This window comes from Labeo rohita, chromosome 9 (genome assembly GCF_022985175.1).
Source record: "Labeo rohita strain BAU-BD-2019 chromosome 9, IGBB_LRoh.1.0, whole genome shotgun sequence".
Taxonomy (NCBI): domain Eukaryota; kingdom Metazoa; phylum Chordata; class Actinopteri; order Cypriniformes; family Cyprinidae; genus Labeo; species Labeo rohita.
The window spans coordinates 15,131,021-15,150,508 of NC_066877.1; the positions used below are offsets into that span (position 1 = coordinate 15,131,021).

The following is a 19,488-nucleotide window of genomic DNA, read 5'->3' on the forward strand; positions in this document are numbered from 1 at the left end:
GTTTTTATTTTGCGATTCTGACTTTATTTCTTGCAGTTGCAAGTTTATATCATGTAATTCTGAAAAAAAGTCAGAATTGTGAGTTTATATCTCACAATTCTTACTTTTTCTCATAATTCAGACTTTTTCCCTCAGAATTGTGTAATATAAACTTGCAATTTTAAGAAATGAAGCCAGAATTGCTGAATATAAACTGAATTACAAAAAAGGTCAGAATTGTACATTTATATCATGCAATTCTGAAAAAAAAGTTAGAATTGTGAGCTTATATCTCGCAATTCTGTCTTCATTTCTCAGAATTGTGAATTTATATCTCGCAATTCTTACTTTTTTGTGCAATTCAGACTTTTTTTTTCAGAATTGTGATATAAACTTGCAATTGTGAGAAATAAAGTCAGAATTGCTAGATAAAACCTTGTAAATCTGAGAATTAAGGATAGAATTGGTAGCTGCAAACTCTGAATTGCAAGAAATAAAGTCAGAATTGTGAGATATAAACTTTTCCCCTTCAGAATTGGACTGTTATAACTCGCAATTGCAAGTTTATATCTCATAATTCTGAGAAAAAAAGTCAATTGCAAGATATAAACTCTGAATTGCTCGAAAAAGTCAGAATTGTGAGTTGATTTCTTGCAATTTTGAGTTTATACCTTGCAATTTACTGCATTTCTTTCTTAGAATTGCAAGAAAAAAGTCAGAATTGAGTTAAAAACTTGCAGTTACCTTTTTCTATGTAATGTATAATGTTACCTTTAATGTATAATTTAAATATACATTAATGTACACTTGTATAATGTTACCTAATGTAATATTATCATTTTTATGTAATATTTATGATGTCATTTTTATACAATATAATACAATATATTGTATTGTAATTTTTATGAAACAGGTGTCCAAAGTAATCTTTTTTAAGATTATCTCATAATTTTATTATGTGTTTAAGGTAGTAACAATAAACTTTTTTCCACATTTAATATCTCTGAATAATATTATTTTATATCCCAAACCCTTGTCATCTCTTCATTTAGTTTTGGCACCCACCATTTAGTCTCTACAGCAGTTATCACAGTACAATTTGTGAAACAGCTCAGCTGAATTATTCATCTCGATGAAGATTTGAGCTTGACTGAATGAATGCTTCACAATTACAGTATGATAAGGCTTTGTATGCGGCAGTCAGTGAGGGTGGAGGTGCATTAAAATGCACTTATTTCTGCCTCAAAGAGCCATTGATTGATCATCAGCGTGTAACTCCGCATGCGAGTGGCCGACAGGCAAGTCAGTTAGACTACTGTATTTTCACATTGATCTGTGAAAAGCGTTGGTCTTTTCACTCAGGGCTATTTGAGGTCAGGTAGACGTCCCTTTCTACTCTGCAGCGTGTCATTTGCACCATAAAAATCAAATATGGCATTAAACATGCCATTAACGGCTGCGCTCTGAAAGACATTTGCCAGCTATGGCTGTTCATTTGTCCTGTGGTAAAGCGTTTTTATCTTTTTTCTTTTTTTAATTTTACAGTTTTTTTGCAGACACTTTTTTGTTTCATATGACTTAGTAAATCTGTTATGTGTGCTTTTGCATTTTTGAGTTACCTCTGTAAGAATTAATGGTTATAGTCAGCTTTCAAATATATCAGGTCTTTATTACAGAGATTTTGATCATTTTTTGTCATTGGTTTAAAGTGGGACATCAGTCTTGCATTATGTTATACTCTAGACAGATAGAAATTAAGATACTATTGAATGAACAGAAAGATGACCTCTTTTCTTGAATTTCCAATCAACTTTTCTTCACAGCTTAATTTGATGATTAACGTAATAAATGTCATGAGATGAAACTGTACTGTTACGACACCTTCTTCCGATCACGTGACCGACAGAGGAAAGGCCAAATATGGTCCTGACCCAAGCTGCCGTCTGTCTGCTCAGCATGTGAGCATGTGTTTCATAACCCCTAAGAAGGTGTCTAGGTTATGTCTATGTGAGTAAGGATGTTTGTGTGATCTGTGTGTATGCGTTGGCCAATTCAATTTTAGTGCAAGGACCGTATGCGTGCGTGGGTGTGGGTGTGCGTGTGCGCAAATCCCTCCGCGTGCACATATGTGTGTGTGCAGGGACTCAGCAGAAACCCAGCGTGGCTGTGTTCTGGAACCTGTTGTTCCCTGCTGCTCCATGCCCATGGTGGGGAGGAATAAATATATGCTTTCCTTCCTCACTGTCTCTGGCTGCTGCCAATAGAGCAGCCCGACAGAACGTACCCCCTGCCCTGACCCTCCTTCCCACACACACACACACCCTTGCTGTGGAGCAGGTCACAGGCAGGCTGTGGAGAAGCATGAGCTACCTGGAATCAGACCATAAAGTCATAGAGGTAGCTGAAGATTAAATGCTATTAAAGTATTAATTTGGCCCCACCTATTATTATTGTTATTACCATCCATTTTATTTTATACAACTTTTTCAACTTTGTTCACAAAGTGCTTTTCAGAAGTGATTAGTCAGCAGCAGTGATGGGAATATCGGCGTTATAAATAATCAGCATTACTAACGGCTTTATTTTTTCAGTAACGAGTAATCAATCGAATTACTGTTTTTCCCGTTACAACGCAGTTACCGTTACTGACAATAACAGCAGCTCATTAATCCTTAGTGCGTTTTATATTGTTATTTGTAGTAGAACTCGTAGTAGTTTTTTAATCTAAAAAATCATAATGACATTATAATGCGTGTACTTTCAGATATTTCAAAAACTATGCCGTTAAGCTTTATATATGTATAGTAGTCAACATTTAAAGTGGATCAAAACTTTTCATCAGAGTCCTAAAAACAAAACAATGCCCATTCTTAGATGAACTTTTCTGATCCACTTCAAATGTTGACTACTATGTGATAGTATGTCAGTAAACTAAAAAGTTAATTAATTTAATTTACATTCCATTCATTCAGCATATTTAATATTGGGGGCATCCAAGTTGACATATTTGAACTTTTTTTTTTTTTTTTTTTAGCAAAAAGTAACGTAAAAAGTTTTTTTTTAGTAACACAAAAGTTACTTTTCCTGGTAATTAGTTACTTTTATAATGATGTAACTCAGTTACTATTTGTGAGAAGTAGCTAGTAACTATAACTAATTACTTTTTTAAAGTAACATTACCAACACTGTTAGTCAGATTAACAAATAGACTAACAAGAAAGAATATGGATGCAATTTAATCTTATTAATGGTGTCAAATTAAAAGTATTATTAATAATAATTGTTATTGTCCTATTTGTTTTCTAAACATTTTTACGACATTGTTTACAGAGTGCTTATCAGAAGTGATTAGTAGTCAGATCAACAAATTAAGAAACTGACTAAGAAAGAATATGGCTGCAATTAGATGATGATAATAATAATGATAATAATAAATAAACATTTTATTATTTAAAATGTTATTTAATCAGAATTGATCAACAAATGGATTAATGAAAAAAGAACATGTCTGACATTTAAACATAAAACACATTGTGGCATCTTTATTGGATGGTCTCAAATTAATAAAAATTATTATTATTATTATTATTATTATTATTATTATTATTATTAATTATTATTATTTACAACATGTTACAGCATTGGTTACAAAGAAATAATTAATAATAGTATTATTAATAATAATTGTTGTTGTTGTTGTTGTTGTTGTTTGTATTATTATTATTATTATTATTATTACCAATTTTATTTAATCAGAAGTGATCAACAAATAGACTAATGAAAAAGAACATGCCTGAAATAAAAAAAAATGATTCTTTAGGATGGTGGATGGTGTCAAATTAATATAAAATTGTTATTAATGTTAGTAGTAGTAGTAGTAAAACATTTTACAGCATTGCTTACAAAGTATTAATAGTAATAGTAATTATAATGATGATTATTATTCTTAGTAGTAATATAATTATTTTTAGTAGTAGTAGTAGTAGTAGTAGTATTTGTAATAATAATTAAATTATTATTATTATTATTATTATTATTATTATTATTGTCAATTTTGTTTCATTAGAAGTGATCAACAAATGGAATAAAGAAGAACAAGCAAAGAAAATTCTATATATATATATATATATATATATATATCAGTGCAAAAAAAGTAGCCCTGGATTGTGTCACATTAATATAAAAATATTTAAATTAAAATTCTTATTATTATTATTACCAAAGCACTTTACAACATTGCTTACAAAGTTGTCAGATCACCGAATGAAGGAATTGACTAAGAAACAATGTGTCTCTAATTAAATAATAAATAATAATAATAATAATAATAATAATAATAAATAATAATAAACTACAAATACTAAATACTAATAAAAAAATAAAAAAATGGCACTATAGCATATTCATTGGATGGCATCAAATCAATATTAAAATATTATTATTATTATTATTATTATTATTAAATTATTATTATTATTATTACTAAAATATTTTACAAAATTGCTTACAAAGTGCTTTTCAGAAATGAATAGTTAGATCATGAAATAGGATAATAATAGATTAGAAAATTGTTATATTATTAACAGTCTGATATATTGAATTATTAAAGGGGTCATCGGATGCTAAGTTCACTTTTTCATGTTGTTTGAACATGAATGTGTGTTGTCAGTGTATGTACAAATCTACCCTATAATGATAAAAATCCATGCAGCGGTTTTTAATTAATCTGTAAAAATAAAATCCCCTTTTTCAAATCGAGCCATTCTCAGATGCCTGTCGTGGTGCCGACACACCCACAGAGGCCGCTCCCATGATAGTTGATTGACATGAGCGTTTTACCTCAGATCAGCTGTAACAGTCCGCCCTCTTTGTTTCAATGCCGGAGCAGGGATGTAAGTTAGACAAGAATATCTCCGATTGAGCGATTGGGGTGTTGTGTTGGATGTAATAATGAATGTAGTGGTCGTCATTTACTCACGTCATTTATGAATCTTACCATTAATATTAAATGTTAGTGTTAGTAATGTTGTTGCAAGTGTCGACAAAGCGCTTTCCAGAGGCAACTGAAAGACGCAACCGCAAAAGTCTGTTCTGAGTTCAGAGTGTTCTAATGGAAAGGAGTCACATTGATCCATCTGACAGGACGCTCAGCCTTGGCAGATTACAGTGGGGATATTCACACTACAGTCTTTCTTCTCTTGTTCCCATCACAAGAGCTTCATCACATCTTATCTTTAACCCCCAAATGCCCTCCTCCCTCTACAGCACCCCCGTCCTTAAACTCACTCCCATTTGAGCTGTCAGTCAGAGGCTGTATCAGAGTCCCGATCAGCAGGATAAGGACTGAGCTGCGTTGTGACTGATTGCTGTAGTGATACAGGGGCAGAGAGCTCACAGGTCAAAAAGTCATCAGTCTCTGAAGGGATTATGGGAGATGGTTATCTGAACCGATGACCAGCAGGGTGTGTGTTTGTGATTGTTTTTGAGGAATGTGTTGCTCAAATTTAAAGGTTCGCTGACCCTTAACATCTACATCTTTATATGCTAATCCAGATTTCAAGCACAACTCTAGTCGAGAGGATTTTAGCGTAGTATTTTAAATCTAGTCGGCCTCTCCATGCAGTTTAAATGCTCACTTTTGTTTCCATGACCTAGCTGTGCTGGTTCCTCCATGCTTTTGCAAAGCTCAAAAGACAGTTTTCTAACAGGCTGCTTTTTCTCCGCATCAAACTTCAACTGGGGGTGGAATGGAAAGAGAAACCCGCGGCTAATTGTTTTTTTCCAGAGCTTCTCAAATGGAAGTTAGCTAATGAGGTTAGGCAGCTTGACCCTGTTGAGATCGCAATGTGGGTCTAATTGTGATCTCAGATCTGCTCATAATCCCTTAATTTGACAGAATGAAGGTAGCGAGTTGCTGGAGTATAAACCCAGGGCGGTGACGACAGAATGAAGTTTTAACTGTAGCAACGCTATCGACTCGTGACGGTGAATCATCTGTTTTCAAAACAGAGACGCTTTTCGAGCAACACAAAATGTATTGCAAAACTTTACATTTCTATGTTTGCCACGTTGAATGGCATTATTGTATTGTGTTACAGCAGAGAAATCAAGGCAATATTCAAAAACACTCCTCTAAAATGTCTCTTTCTAAAATATGTATTATTATTATTACAGTAATGCATATAAGATTAAAATAATGGTTCACTAACTTAATATACTTTAAAACATAATTTATTCCTGGGATGCAAAGCTGAATTTTCAGCATCATTACTCCAGTCTTCAGTGTCACGTGATCCTTCAGAAATCACTCTAATATGCTGATTATTATCAATATTGCAAACAGTTTTTGCTGCTTAATATTTGTTGGGAACCTGTGATACTTTTTTCAGAGCTCCTTGATGAATAAAAAGTAAAAAAGAACTTAATTTATTTAAAAAAAAAAAAGATATCTTTTGTAATAATATACACTACTGTTTAAATGTTTGAGGTTGGTATTTTTTTTTTTTAGATTTTTTTCCAGCTATACTGAGTTAATTAAAGTTAAGTTGAGTTAATAAAAAGTGATATACTGTCAGAAAATATTTCTATTTTGAATAAATGCTGTTCTTTTTAACTTTTTATTAATCAAACAATCCTTTAAATATTTATTAAAAATGTAAATATTATTATAAAAATATTATATTGTTCCAAAAAAATATTAAGCAGCAAAAACTGTTTCCAACACTGATAATAAATCAGCATATTGTTAATAAATCAGAATGATTTCTGAAGGATCATGTGACACTGAAGACTAGAGTAATGGATGATGAAAATTCAGCTTTGCATCACAGGAATAAATTATATTTTACAGTATATTAAAATAGAAAACTGCTATTTTAAATTGTAATAATATTTCACGATATTACTGTTTTTTCTGTGATTTTGCTCAAATAAATGCATCCTTGATGAGCATAAGAAAAGCCTTTAAATAACATTAAAAATCGTCTTGATCACAAACTTTTAAACGTAACACATTTATATGTTCATATATATTAAATATTAAATAATAGATATCAAATATAACATATTTAGTTGAATAAATATATATTCATAAAAATGTTTAAATATTAAATGTATTACATATCTTATTTATAAATAATATTTATTGTTCAAATCCAATTGAATGCCGTCAACCTATGTGTTTTAACTGTGTTTTTGTGGTATTAAATATTGTTGTGACTGAAGGAGGAAAAGTAATATTGCTTCCCCATCACTGTTTATGTATTTAAAACCTGGAAAAAATAATTACATATATAACATACATATATAACATGCTTAATGCCAATTTTTATAGAATGCATTTGCATAATTTGACTTAAAAAAGCACATTGAAAAAAAAGACATGCAAACATGCATAAACATGTTGTCATCAATAGTACATGTCAGCCTTCACTCATACTTGTGGCTCTTGTATCCTGTACCTCAGCGGATTACATGCTTTATATAGTTGATACTAATGTTTGCTCTGTGTCCATCCCTTGTGGGCCTGGAGAAGCCCCCATTGCATGTTGTCTATTATGCAAACAATAGTGTTGTCATTATCAGCAGCGCACCCCTTTGCAGGGCCTTGTCACTGGTTGTCACCATCTGATGAGTGTAAATTGCCCTGTTTCGTAACCAAAGTGAAAATGCAACACATTTAAAGTAGAGTGAATTGATAGGGTCCTAGTGTTATAAAGCCATTCGTTTTTTTTTTTTTTTTAAAGCTCTTATATGCACTGAGCTGAAGCAGAAGGTCTTCATTATAGATTAGTCCTACCCTTGTGTGATATGTTGGCAGCATCTGCTGTCCTCAGCTGGCTCCTCTCAGCGTCCCAGGCAGTGTTAATGTCAGATTGCGCTCAGGTTGCCGACGGTGGCTCTGGTTTCTCCATGGAAGCTGAGGCCAAGTTCACTGTCACTCATGTCCTCTCACACCTGTCTGCCTCGGCTTTCCTTGTAGCGTATCAATATTTCAGAAGGCCAGGGGAAGGGCAGGGGGTGACAAAATGAACTGGCCCAAAGGCTTCCTTCCTAGCCCCAACCATAACCAGCCATGTCCTCAAGAATATGCAAAGACTGTAATGGGTAAGATGAGACAGACAGAGTCGTGTTAAAGCACACCTCGTACCATTTTATTAATTAAAATTAATGTGAAAGTCTCAGACCAGATTAAGTAACAAATGCACTGCTGTTCAAACCTTTGCGGTTGGAAAAGTTTTGTAATCTTTTTGAATTACGCTCACCAAGGCTGCATTTATTTGATGAAAAATACTAAAAATAACAGTAATATTGTAAAATAATATTGCAATTTAAAATAGCTGTTTTCTGTTTGAATATATTTTAAATTGTAATTTATTCCTGTGATGCAAAGCTGAATTTTCAGCAGCCATTACTCCAATCTTCAATGTCACATGATTCTTCAGAAATCATTCTCATATGCTGATCTGATATTTGCTTAATATTTTTATGGATGTATTTTTTCAGTTAAAGTTTAAAAGTACAGCATTTATTAAAAATCTTTTTTAAACATAAATGTATTAATGTGTCTTTTCTTTAAAAAATATCGTACTGACCCTAAACATTTGGTGTAAATTGATTGTAGGTTTACCATCGAAGAGTTTTGTATGCTTTCTTAGCTAATGAAATTATGACTCTGATGCCATAAATCATGGTTTAGCTACTAAACATGTTAATCCATGTTGCGTGTTGTTGCAAATGTACTTTTGCAAGTTTTTTGTTCAAAGTTAGATCTGAGAGCAGTTGTCTGTTTAATCCGTTGACAGCCCAAGGCTCTGTTCATCCCATAATATTTATTTTCACGCCAGCATTAGCATCAGGGTGTGTAAACGCAAACTTGTTTGTTGTTCCAATGATAGAGCAGCTGCACATTGAGTCTTCATTTTTTTCTCTTTATGACTAAGCTTGAGATGTTGCATTTTAAATCCTGTTGAACGTTATTTTTTATTTTGTCAATTACTCCTGTGAGGTCAACATTCAGAAGCGTGGGTGTCATTTATGACTGGATCCTTTAAAAGAGCAAATATTGTACCGCTAGTTTATAAGTTAAGTTATTACAGGTACACACATAGATTAATGATTTATCAGAACTGTTAAAGATCAAGTTGACTTATTTATGCCTTACCTAATTGTTTTTCATGAGAATAACCAAAAATGTATTGTTTAAATTCTTAACTTTTGTCCTCTCTCCTCAGGATGAAAAACAAATTGTGGTACTTTGAATTCGGCACCACAGAGACAATCTCAGCCACTTGTAAGAAGCTGAACGAGTCCATTGAGGTGGAGGTGAGTTCAGGACATTTAGCCTCAACAGTGCTCTGTTTTACTTGACAGCAAATGTTGTAATTATATACAGCCACACAGACAGTCTTTCAACTGTGTATATGGTTAGTATCTCCACTGAATACTTCCTTCAACAAACTGTGATTCATTAATGCAGCTGGCTACAGTATCTACAGTAAACCTCAGGCTGCTCTTATGCAGTCAGTGTTGAAGGAACATGTCAGAACGTCTATCGGAAAGCAAACAGTGGCAGACGACCTTTGTTGACAACGTTCCCAGCATGTGAAACTTTCACACTGCCTGTGGTTAGATGTACATAATGAATGCAATTTGTTTTAATGACAATGAGGAGTGTTTTTAACTGATATAATATTCTTTAGTAAAGAGCTTGATAGTTAATCCAGGTAGAGACATTATAAGGTGCCAGTAAAAAAAAGATTAGAACAAATGCCAAGTTCTGTCATGAAACTCTGGATGGCGCATACTGATGGGTTGTTACCACAAACTGATGATGTTCACAGTGTTGAACTTCTTGGCACAAGCTAATTGATTCATGTTGTGTACACAGCCAATGAGCATGCTGCTTTCATTTAAATGGCTGGTTAACATTCACTAGAGCTCCTCTGAAACCCTCCACCTCCCCAGCTCCACCTGTTTAGCTCTGCTGTGGGTTATTATTAGTGCTGTCAAAATTAGCTCATTAACACAGGCAATTAATTTTTCCACTTTAACAGCGTTAAAAAGTAGGATTGGCCAACCCCACTCACAACTGCTGCTTCTACGTCTTCACTGACAAGAACTGTGTTTATTTAGTCGCAGAATGTCTTTACGACCACATTAAACGGGAGACTTTTTAGACACGCACTCCAACTTCACTTTAGCGCCAGGCGCTAGTCAAATGAGTGCGGGGAGGTACAGGTAAGGGGGAAACTCCAGTAGAACAACAGTGAACTGAGGTCAGATGAGATGTTGTCAGGCCATATGTCAGTAAAAACAAATTTAACTGTCCTGTCAGCTGTTATACTGTGCTCAAAGCACCCACACTTCAGTTGTGTGTACAAATGTATAGCCTGTATCATTTCATATTAAAGCGTGAGTGAAACTGCGAGAATGCATGTCAGATCCGTGTCACATTCAGCCGCGGCAGCTCTTAAAGTAATAGCAGCCAGATAAGCTAATAACCCAGCTGTTGTGATGTCTATTACTCAAAGAACTAAAGAAAAAGAGGAAATCAATAAGTTTTCACTTAAATTCTAATTTAAGTTCACTTAAAAAAAATATTTAACAAATATGAAAAATATGGCAGAGGCTATTTGCATTAAGTGTAAATTGCAATTAGATGCTTTTTACACTAAGTGACATTATGCAGTATGCATAAATAACGTATTGAGTGTAAATTATAGTTTTAATTCAAATTATTAAATGGATGCTGCTTTATTGGGACAATAAACCCTCTACTACCCTAACTCTAACTGATATTTTATTTTAATTTTTTCGATTATTTACTTCATTTTTATTGAAAATAAATGCCTTTCCGATATATGACTTAGGAAGAAAAAAAGTTCACCAAAAGCTGGGTTCAAACCCAGGTTGATTGCATTGAAAAGACTACAGCATGCACTTTACCAACTGCGCCACTGGAGCTGTTATTGTGCTAGCGTCTTTTGTAGTGTTGACTAGCCCAATCACACTTTGGTGGGCGGAGTTAGTGTAAATAGCCTCTTCCAACAAGGCAGGCTATTTGCACTTAGTGTAAATAAACACTGCTTAAAAATATACTGTCTTTCTGTTGTTTCTACATTAATTTGAAGATTTAAAGGAGAAGTCTACTTCCAGAACAATAATTTACAGATAATGTACAGATAATGTCTTTCTTTCTTCAGTCGTAAAGAAATTGTTTTTTGAGGAATTATTTCAGATTTTTCTTCATATAATGGACTTCTATAATGCTCGTGTTTGAACTTTCAAAAGGGAGTTTAAATGCGACTTTAAACGATCCCAAATGCAGTTGTAAACGATCCCAGCCGAGGAAGAAGGGTCTTATCTAGCAGCACGATCGGTTATTTTCATTTAAAAAATACAATTTAAATACTTTTTAATCTCAAACGCTCGTCTTGTCTTGCTCTCCCTGAACTCTGTGTATTCTGGTTCAAGACAGTTAGGGTATGTCGAAAAACTCTGATCGTATTTTCCCCCTCATCTTCAAAAATCATTTCAAAATCATCCTACATCGCTGCAGAAGAACCAAACCAGTCTTTGCAAAGTGAACATGCAAAGAAGATCAAACACCCTTAACAAAAATAGTAAAACAGCGATATAGGACGATTTTGAAGATGAGGGAGAACATGAGATGGGAGTTTTTCGACATTTTTCACCCTAACTGTCATGAACCGGAACAAAAACAGTTCAGGCAGAGTAAGACAAGACGAGCGTTTGACATTAAAAAGTATATTTATATGTGAATTTATGTTCTGGAAGTGAACTACTCCTTTAATGTTACATGCAATTATTTTTTCTTAATTGATTGACAGTGCTCGTTATTATTAAGCCATAAACAAGATTTCATTTTTCTGCACTCAAGTAGATTAAAGCTGTACTAGAATGCCTATTACTTACATAAATAAATAAATAAATAGGTGTATTACCAACATAGCTGCAAAGTAAACTAACTTTGATCCAGACCGAAGTTGTTGATGTTTCACAACGGTTATGAAATTAGAAGAGCTATGAAAACATCAGCAGCTGAGGAATTTGCTTTAGGAAAAGAAAAGTTTCTTTCTCCCACTCTTGTGTGGGATCTCACACAGATCGAGGCATCTCATCTCATTATGTCGTAAACGTGTCAGCATTTGTCTTTTGAAGTTTGTGTACTTTTCCACTGTACTGACGCCCTTGGTTTGATTCAGGGTGGTCTGTGACATCATACAATACTGTACAGCATTTCTATTTTTGGATCGCCCGCAGGCATTTTTAGACTAGTTTCAGATCTCTCGTGTCTGGAATGCCATTGCTATTGATGCGCCACTCCTAATAGTTAAGTACATGAATGCAGTTTATCATGCTTTAAATGCTTTGTCATTCTGTTTCATACAGTATACATTACCGTTCAATATTTTCAGCTCATTTAAATTTTTTGTAAAGATGTTAATACTTATATCCAGCATCCATGCATTAAATTGGTCAAACGTGACAGTAATGGCATTTATAATGTTAAAAAAAAAATTAAATATGTGAACGTAAGGGACACTCTTTCACATTTTTTGTTTCTCTGTTTCTTTCCCAGTGTGATGGCATCATTTTGGATCTCAGCAGCACGTCTCTGGAGGGTATCGCTGTGCTCAACATTCCCAGCATGCACGGGGGCTCTAACCTGTGGGGCGAGACCAAGAAAAGACGGAATTACAATCGCATGAGTAAGAAAGTGCCAGAGAGAATGACTGGCAGCACTGTCACCGATGCCAAGGAGCTGAAGTTTTGTGTGCAAGGTGAGTCAGACATAAATTTAGGATTTTAGGACATAAACGTCTGAATAAGATTTGGGTTGCTCCTGAAATATTCTTACAACCTACAAGTTTCTATATATAGCAGAGAAATGTTCCTTTTGCATTCATTTGTTGCTTCTGGCCATTTTATTGTGGTTCATTTAAGTGCTGATGACGAAATTGACTGAAAGCTCTGATTTCCTGCCACTTCTAATAAATTTCAAATTGCTGGCCATCTTCGGTAGATCAGCACACAGTGTGGAGCTGTTTCATATGCAGCTCTGACTCACAGCTGCCGTGGAGGAGCCGAAAGCTTTTAACCGTCGCTAATGAGCGGGAGCCTCTCCGGCTGCTCGTTACACTGATGTTCAGTCTCACTGTGTTTTGGGACTTCCTGCGTTCGTTTCCCAGAGTGTGAGGTGCTATTAGAAGTGCTAATCGTCATTTAGGGATAGCGCTATCTGTGTCAGCGCTTCAGTGAAAGTACCAGCTTTTCCAGATCCCACACTAGAGGTTGGTGTCACCATCCTACTAAATGTTCTTCAGGGAGGGAAAGTCACTACAAACGCCCTTGTGACGCCAGCCTCTGAGGCCCTGGCGTCACCATCAGCTGTCTCAGCCAGTGATCAGAGCTCGGATGTGACTGTGCCTCCCAAGGTCAGAGCAACAGCAGCTGTTTCAGGTGGCAGTGAATCAGCCTTCGGCTCAAGGCCTGTGTTTTGTCCAAAGCAAATGAAAATTCTGTCATCATTTTCTCATAATATGTAATCATATATATTTCTTAAAGGGGACATCGGATGCCCATTTTCCACAAGTCCTTTAGTCCTTTAGGGTCTTCATGAAATGTCTGCATCATACTTTGGTTAAAATTCCTCAATGGCTGTGTAAAACAACACCCTTTTCACCTTGTCAAAAACAGCTCTGTTCACAGCGACCCTTTTCAGTGCATGTCTCTTTAAATGATAATGAGCTACTTCTCACCCCGCTCCTCTTCTATTTTTCTGAGTATTCAGTGGCATGTTACCATCAAAATCCAAACTTATCCACTGTGTCCTCGGTGGCTCTGATGTCAAGACTTTTATGTTCACTTTTACGTCCACCTGCATTGTTTACGAGACAATGTTGTCGCTACAGCTGCTGGAGCATGGAGAAAATGATGGACAGCGGATAATTGGCTGAGGGCAGAAATATGCTAATATGGGACAGTCCGTCAGCAGTCATGGGCGGGGCTTGAGCAAAATGATGTCATACTGCTCAGAAAATCAAAACTGCTTGATAATTGAGATTGTTTTTGGGGATTAAAATAAAAAAGGAGTAAATGGATTTTTATTATTGTTGGGTAGTTGTGTCCAAATGAAGGTAGCTGAGTATATACAAGACTGGCTGTAAGTCTCTGGCTCTAAACTGCACTCTAGTCTTTATTCAGCATACAAAAAAGTTGTTGTTTTTTTTTATTAAAATATTTTCCTTAGAAAATCAAGCTTTTTTCATACTGTATGTCCTTGGATAGACACATGTTGAGGACACTGGCTCTGTAAAGTCTGAAAACCTCTTAGCTAAAATGCAGTGTCATAGTGTATTGTTTAAAATGTTCACCAAGGCTGCATTTATTTGCAAAAAAAACCTGTTCATTGCATAAGTATTCATACCCTTAACTCAGTACTTAGCTGAAGCACCTTTTCAGCCTCAAGTCTTTTTGGGTATGATGCGACAAGCTTTGTACATCAGCGTTTGGTGATCATTTTCGATTCTTTTCCTCACCTCTTCACCTCTCAACTTTTGTGAGCTTCGATGGGGACAGACACACATTTTCATATTTCTCCAGAAATGCTTGATTGGGTTCAAGCCCAGGCTCAGGCTCTGGTTGAGCCACTCAAGGACATTCACAGAGTTGTCTATAAGCCTCTCTTGCTGCGTGCTTAGGGTCATTGTCCTGTTGGAAGATGAACCTTCTGCCCAGTCTGAGATTCTGAATGCCCTGGACTGGGTTTTCATTAAGGCTATCTCTATATTTTGTTACGTTTTCCTTCTACTCTAATGAGTTCCTCAGCCCCTGCTGCTGAAAAACAGCCCTACAGCATGAGGCCACCACACTTTACTTTTGTGATGGTACTCTGCAGGTGATGAGCAGTGTCTGGTTTTCAGAGCTGGGGCGCTTCTAAAATATGCTGTGGCACGGCAGGCATAAACGCATCGGAGCCGTAATGCAGTGTAAATGCAGGTTATTCAAGCAATAACGGTAAGGAAAGCCTCTTCTAGTGAGAGCGGCCACGTATGAGGTGTTTCTTGGCAGTTATAGTACATTAAAGAATAAATCATGTGACTTTTACGTGCACCAAGTTAGCTGTAAATGCAAGAAAAACTGTTTCCATTGCAGTTTTGCGATATATTCCTTTTTCGAATTGCCTGAAAAACCACCTGATGTGAGCGTAAAACTTTTTTGCGATATGTGGGAGTTTTTGCAAAATTGATGCGTTTCCAATGGGCGTATTTTCAATTTGCATTTTCAATTTGTGCAACTTGAAGGTTAATGGAAACACAGCAAATTGTGACTCTTATCTCCCAGCTGAGCCTTCACAAAAACCCGTCCTCCTTATTTACTTTTGCTATGTCCGACAAACAATGCCTCTCTCACACTACACATCATGTTCTAATGCAGTGAAAAAACATTGCAGAGCAAAGAGGAAACTGACAACATGCCAACAGACAAGACAGAGCAGATTACTTTAAAATGTTTACATTTTAAAAATTCAAACACTAAATACCGTTTTGTGGCTCTTTAATATGTCCTGACAGATCAGCGTATTGCCTTTATTAGATCAATGACATATGAACCAAGCATCTTTTTTTCTTTACTTAAAGTACAAAAATAAACATGAACATCAGAACGTATTTTATTTCAACCACGGAAAAACATCAATACAGACAGTGTTTCAAGTTTAAGTCCACCAAAGTTAATCTACTCTCCTGTCTGATTTGTTTGTCGGACAGAATGGCGGATTCAGCCTTATGATTGGTCAGATCGCCTGTCAATCAAGTTGTTTACGAAGGGTCAATTCTGACTTTATACCTCAGCATCTTTTATTTTTAAACTCTCACAGTTGCCTTTTTATTTTTACTATGAGGTGGAACAGGCTTCCATATAGGTGAAAAAATTGCTTTTGACATTATTTGTGGTTCACTGCCTCAACGAATATATGATATACATACTTCATTCAGCTTCACGCAGTGGGAGTGTGTGCGCAAAAGTAAGTGTGCTTAGAAAAATTGTGATGTTTTCCAAATGGAGCCTCACAATACTTTCATAAATGGCCTCTTCTTTTAAGTCAACATGACCATTGTGTGGGCAGTAAGACCCTTGAGATGTTTTTGTTTTGTTTTTTTCGCTGACGTCAGTAAATGACGGCCGCAACCTACGAGAGCAGCGTCTTGAATTTGAAATGCCCTCTGATGTATTTAGGCACCTCTGTCTTTTTTGATGACCTGTGTGTTCATCACCTGTTCCTACTCTCTGTCTTTGATCCGCTTCAGTTCTCTTCACAGTTACAACTCTCTCACCCCTCTCTCTCTGTACTCCACTGACTGAACTCACATGAATCCTGTTACCATGGAGACCCCCAGGCCCTCCTGAACCGAGGAACAGCGCAGGGATCGAAAGAGAATGAGAGGTTGGGAGGGAGGGAGAGAGAGTGGGCTGCTGTGAGCAGTGTGACTCATATCAGTAATCTTTAACTGGCCTTCAGGCACAAATACTCAACCAGCACTGCATACAGCACATACAGTAGAGGTCTGTAGCCAGATCTCATCTGAAGTAACTGTGATCACTCTGTCAGTTAGTTAGCTGGTTAGTTCAGCCATTCATCTTTTTCCATTTAGGATTGAATGCTACAGGGTTTCTGAAAGCTCAAGAGTCCTGTAGTAGGTGATGCCAACTTGCTCCACGTGGTCAGATAACACAGGTTACACTCTGTGAAAATGACTTGCTGTTTACAGCTGTGAGAGCATGACCTCATCTCCACCTCTCTATGGAGTGTATTTTGAGGTTTATAGGAATAGAGAATTCCTCTCACTCACTCCACGCAACAATTTCCACATGACTCAGGTCCTAATGGATGTCTGCATGTGACTGTTGCATTAGTAGGGGTGTTGTTAGACTTCTAGCATTGAATCTTTTCTGGATAGTCCTGAATGTTGTGGAAGGTTGTGTTATTTTTGACCATAATAGACAAGCAATTTGGGTGGGTATTATATAATAGTTTTTTGTTATATAATAGCTAATAATGGGTAATAGCTTTCCACCACACTAGATATTTTTGTGTTTATATATTATAAATATCTGTTATATTTATAGTTTAATGTCATTGTATCTTTATGTTGGCAATTTTACTGTTTTTTCTAACAACCCATGAAGGCAGCATTAAAAATCAGATTAAAAGCTGAATTCTGGTTTGACGTATTCATATTTGTTAATAGATTTGCTTTATGAAATGGCTAGTCTTTTAGAGTTGTTATTGCTCCCTTGATCTGATGTTCAATTTTAGGTATTTTTGAGTTTTTCTCACTGCTTAGCAGCTTTAACAGTTAAAACGGTTATGTAAAATTTGTTATAATGTATTCACGTCAGAATATTTATTAATGAGAATAAAAAAAATTGTCATGCTAGAGCTGAAATAGTTTTCACATTACATAAAATTAAAACTTACATTTTTATAATATTGTCGACTCTACAAGGGACGGTTAAAATATTAAATACCAGTCAAAACTTTTTGAAGATTTTTTTAGGACTCTTCTGCTCACCAAGCCTGCATTTATTTGATCTAAAGTACAACAAAAACAGTAAAAATTTTTACATATTTTTACTATTTAAAAATAACTGTTTTCCATTTGAATATATTTTAAAATGTAATCTATTGCTGTGATTTCAAAGCTGAATTTTAGCATCATTACTCCAGTCACATGATCCTTTAGAAATCATTCTAATATTCTGATTTACTACTCAAAAAACATTATTATTATTATTATTATCATTATTATTATTATTATTATTATTATGTTGAAAACAGTTGAGTAGAATTTTTTTCAGGTTTCTTTGATAAATTGAAAGTTCACAAGAACAGCATTTATCGGAAATAGAAATCTCATGTAACATTATAAATGTCTTTATTATCACTTTTGATTAAATTAAAGCATACATGCTAAATAAATGTATTCATTTCTATAATTTCTTCCCCTAAACAACAAAAAACAAATTATACTACTTTAAATGGTCTAGTGTAAACTGTTACAAAAGCTTTTTATTTCAGATAAATGCTGATCTCTGGATCTTTCTATTTATCAAAGAATCCTAAAAAAAAATACACTCAACTGATTTAAATATTGAGAATATTAGAATGATTTCTGAAGGATCATGTGACACTGAATGATGCTGAAAAGTTAGCTTTGATCACAGGAATAAATTACATTTTAAAATATGTTCAAATAGAAAGCAGTTACTTTAAATAGTAAAAATATTTCACAATATTACCGCTTTTGGATCAAATAAATGCAGGCTTGGTGAGCAGAAGAGACTTCTTTAAAAAAAAAACATTAAAAATCTTACATGTTCAAAAACTTTTGACTGGTAGTGTAAGTGGGAAATTATTTTGGGAAATCACTTTTGCTGCTGTTATACATCATTCAGAAGTTTGGGGACAGTATGTTTAATGTTTATTATTTATTAATATTATTATTATTATTATTATTATTAATGTTTATGCTCAACGAGGCTGTATTTATTCAATTAAAAATACAATGAAAACAGTAATATTATTACAATTGAAAATAAGTGCTTTCTAGTTTTATATATTTTAAAATTAAATTTATTCCTGTGATGCAAAGCCGTATTTTTAGCATCAGTCTTCAGTGTCACATGATTTTTCAAAAATCATTCTAATATACTGACTTGATGTTGAAAAAACATTTCTTATAATTAATTTTGAAAACAGTTAGTTGTCAGGCTTAATATTTCTGTGGAAACCTTGATACTTTTATCAGGATTCAGACTGAATAGAAAGTATAAAAGATCTTTTCTAACAGTGTAAATGTCACTTCTGATCAGTTTAATGCATGCATGCTGAATAAATGTATATAAAAATCTTAATGAACCCAATCTTTTGAATGGTAGTGTAATTTGTAGTAGTTACGAAGCATGCCTCAGTTACAGTTTTAACATTCTGTGACGAGATTCATATGATGATAATGAGTTAAATATAATTTGAAATGATTATGTGAAAACATGCAAATGCTGCCTAATCACAATACATAGCTATTTTGGCAGAAATTATGTCCGGTTCTGCCAAAAAGAATTAGTCATGGTTGGAATGTTCAGGATTTTTTGTTTTCTTTCCGTGTTTGTATATTTCAGGAGCAGCTGAACTAATGAAGCAGTATTGGTGTGCTAGACATCTCTTATCTCAAATCAGCTGTTCCCTTTTCCTCTGTTTATTTCAGGGTCACAGTGGGACATTTTGTCCTTTCACCTGCTTCCCACACCCTTGAACTCTCCTCTTTCTTTCTCTTTATGGCTCATACACAAGTCACTCCACCCTTCCCACAGCGATCTTGCCACACACTGCCTCGTGCTGATGGCTATTTCAGGGCACTGGGACCATTCATTGTTACATCCCACAAACAAAAACACACACATTCACAAAAAAGCACACACACT

General features: G+C 34.9%; 1 protein-coding gene across 3 annotated transcripts in view; it reads left to right on the top strand.

The window, feature by feature from the left end:
• The window catches only part of LOC127170589 (diacylglycerol kinase beta), a 138,879-nt gene that overhangs the window by 98,763 nt on the left and 20,628 nt on the right, over window positions 1-19,488 (top strand). For all 3 annotated transcript variants that reach the window (XM_051118687.1, XM_051118689.1, XM_051118688.1), the window contains 2 exons: window positions 9,213-9,303; window positions 12,584-12,785. In XM_051118687.1, the coding sequence (XP_050974644.1) occupies window positions 9,213-9,303; window positions 12,584-12,785 (293 nt within the window). The remainder of the gene's footprint in view (window positions 1-9,212; window positions 9,304-12,583; window positions 12,786-19,488) is intronic.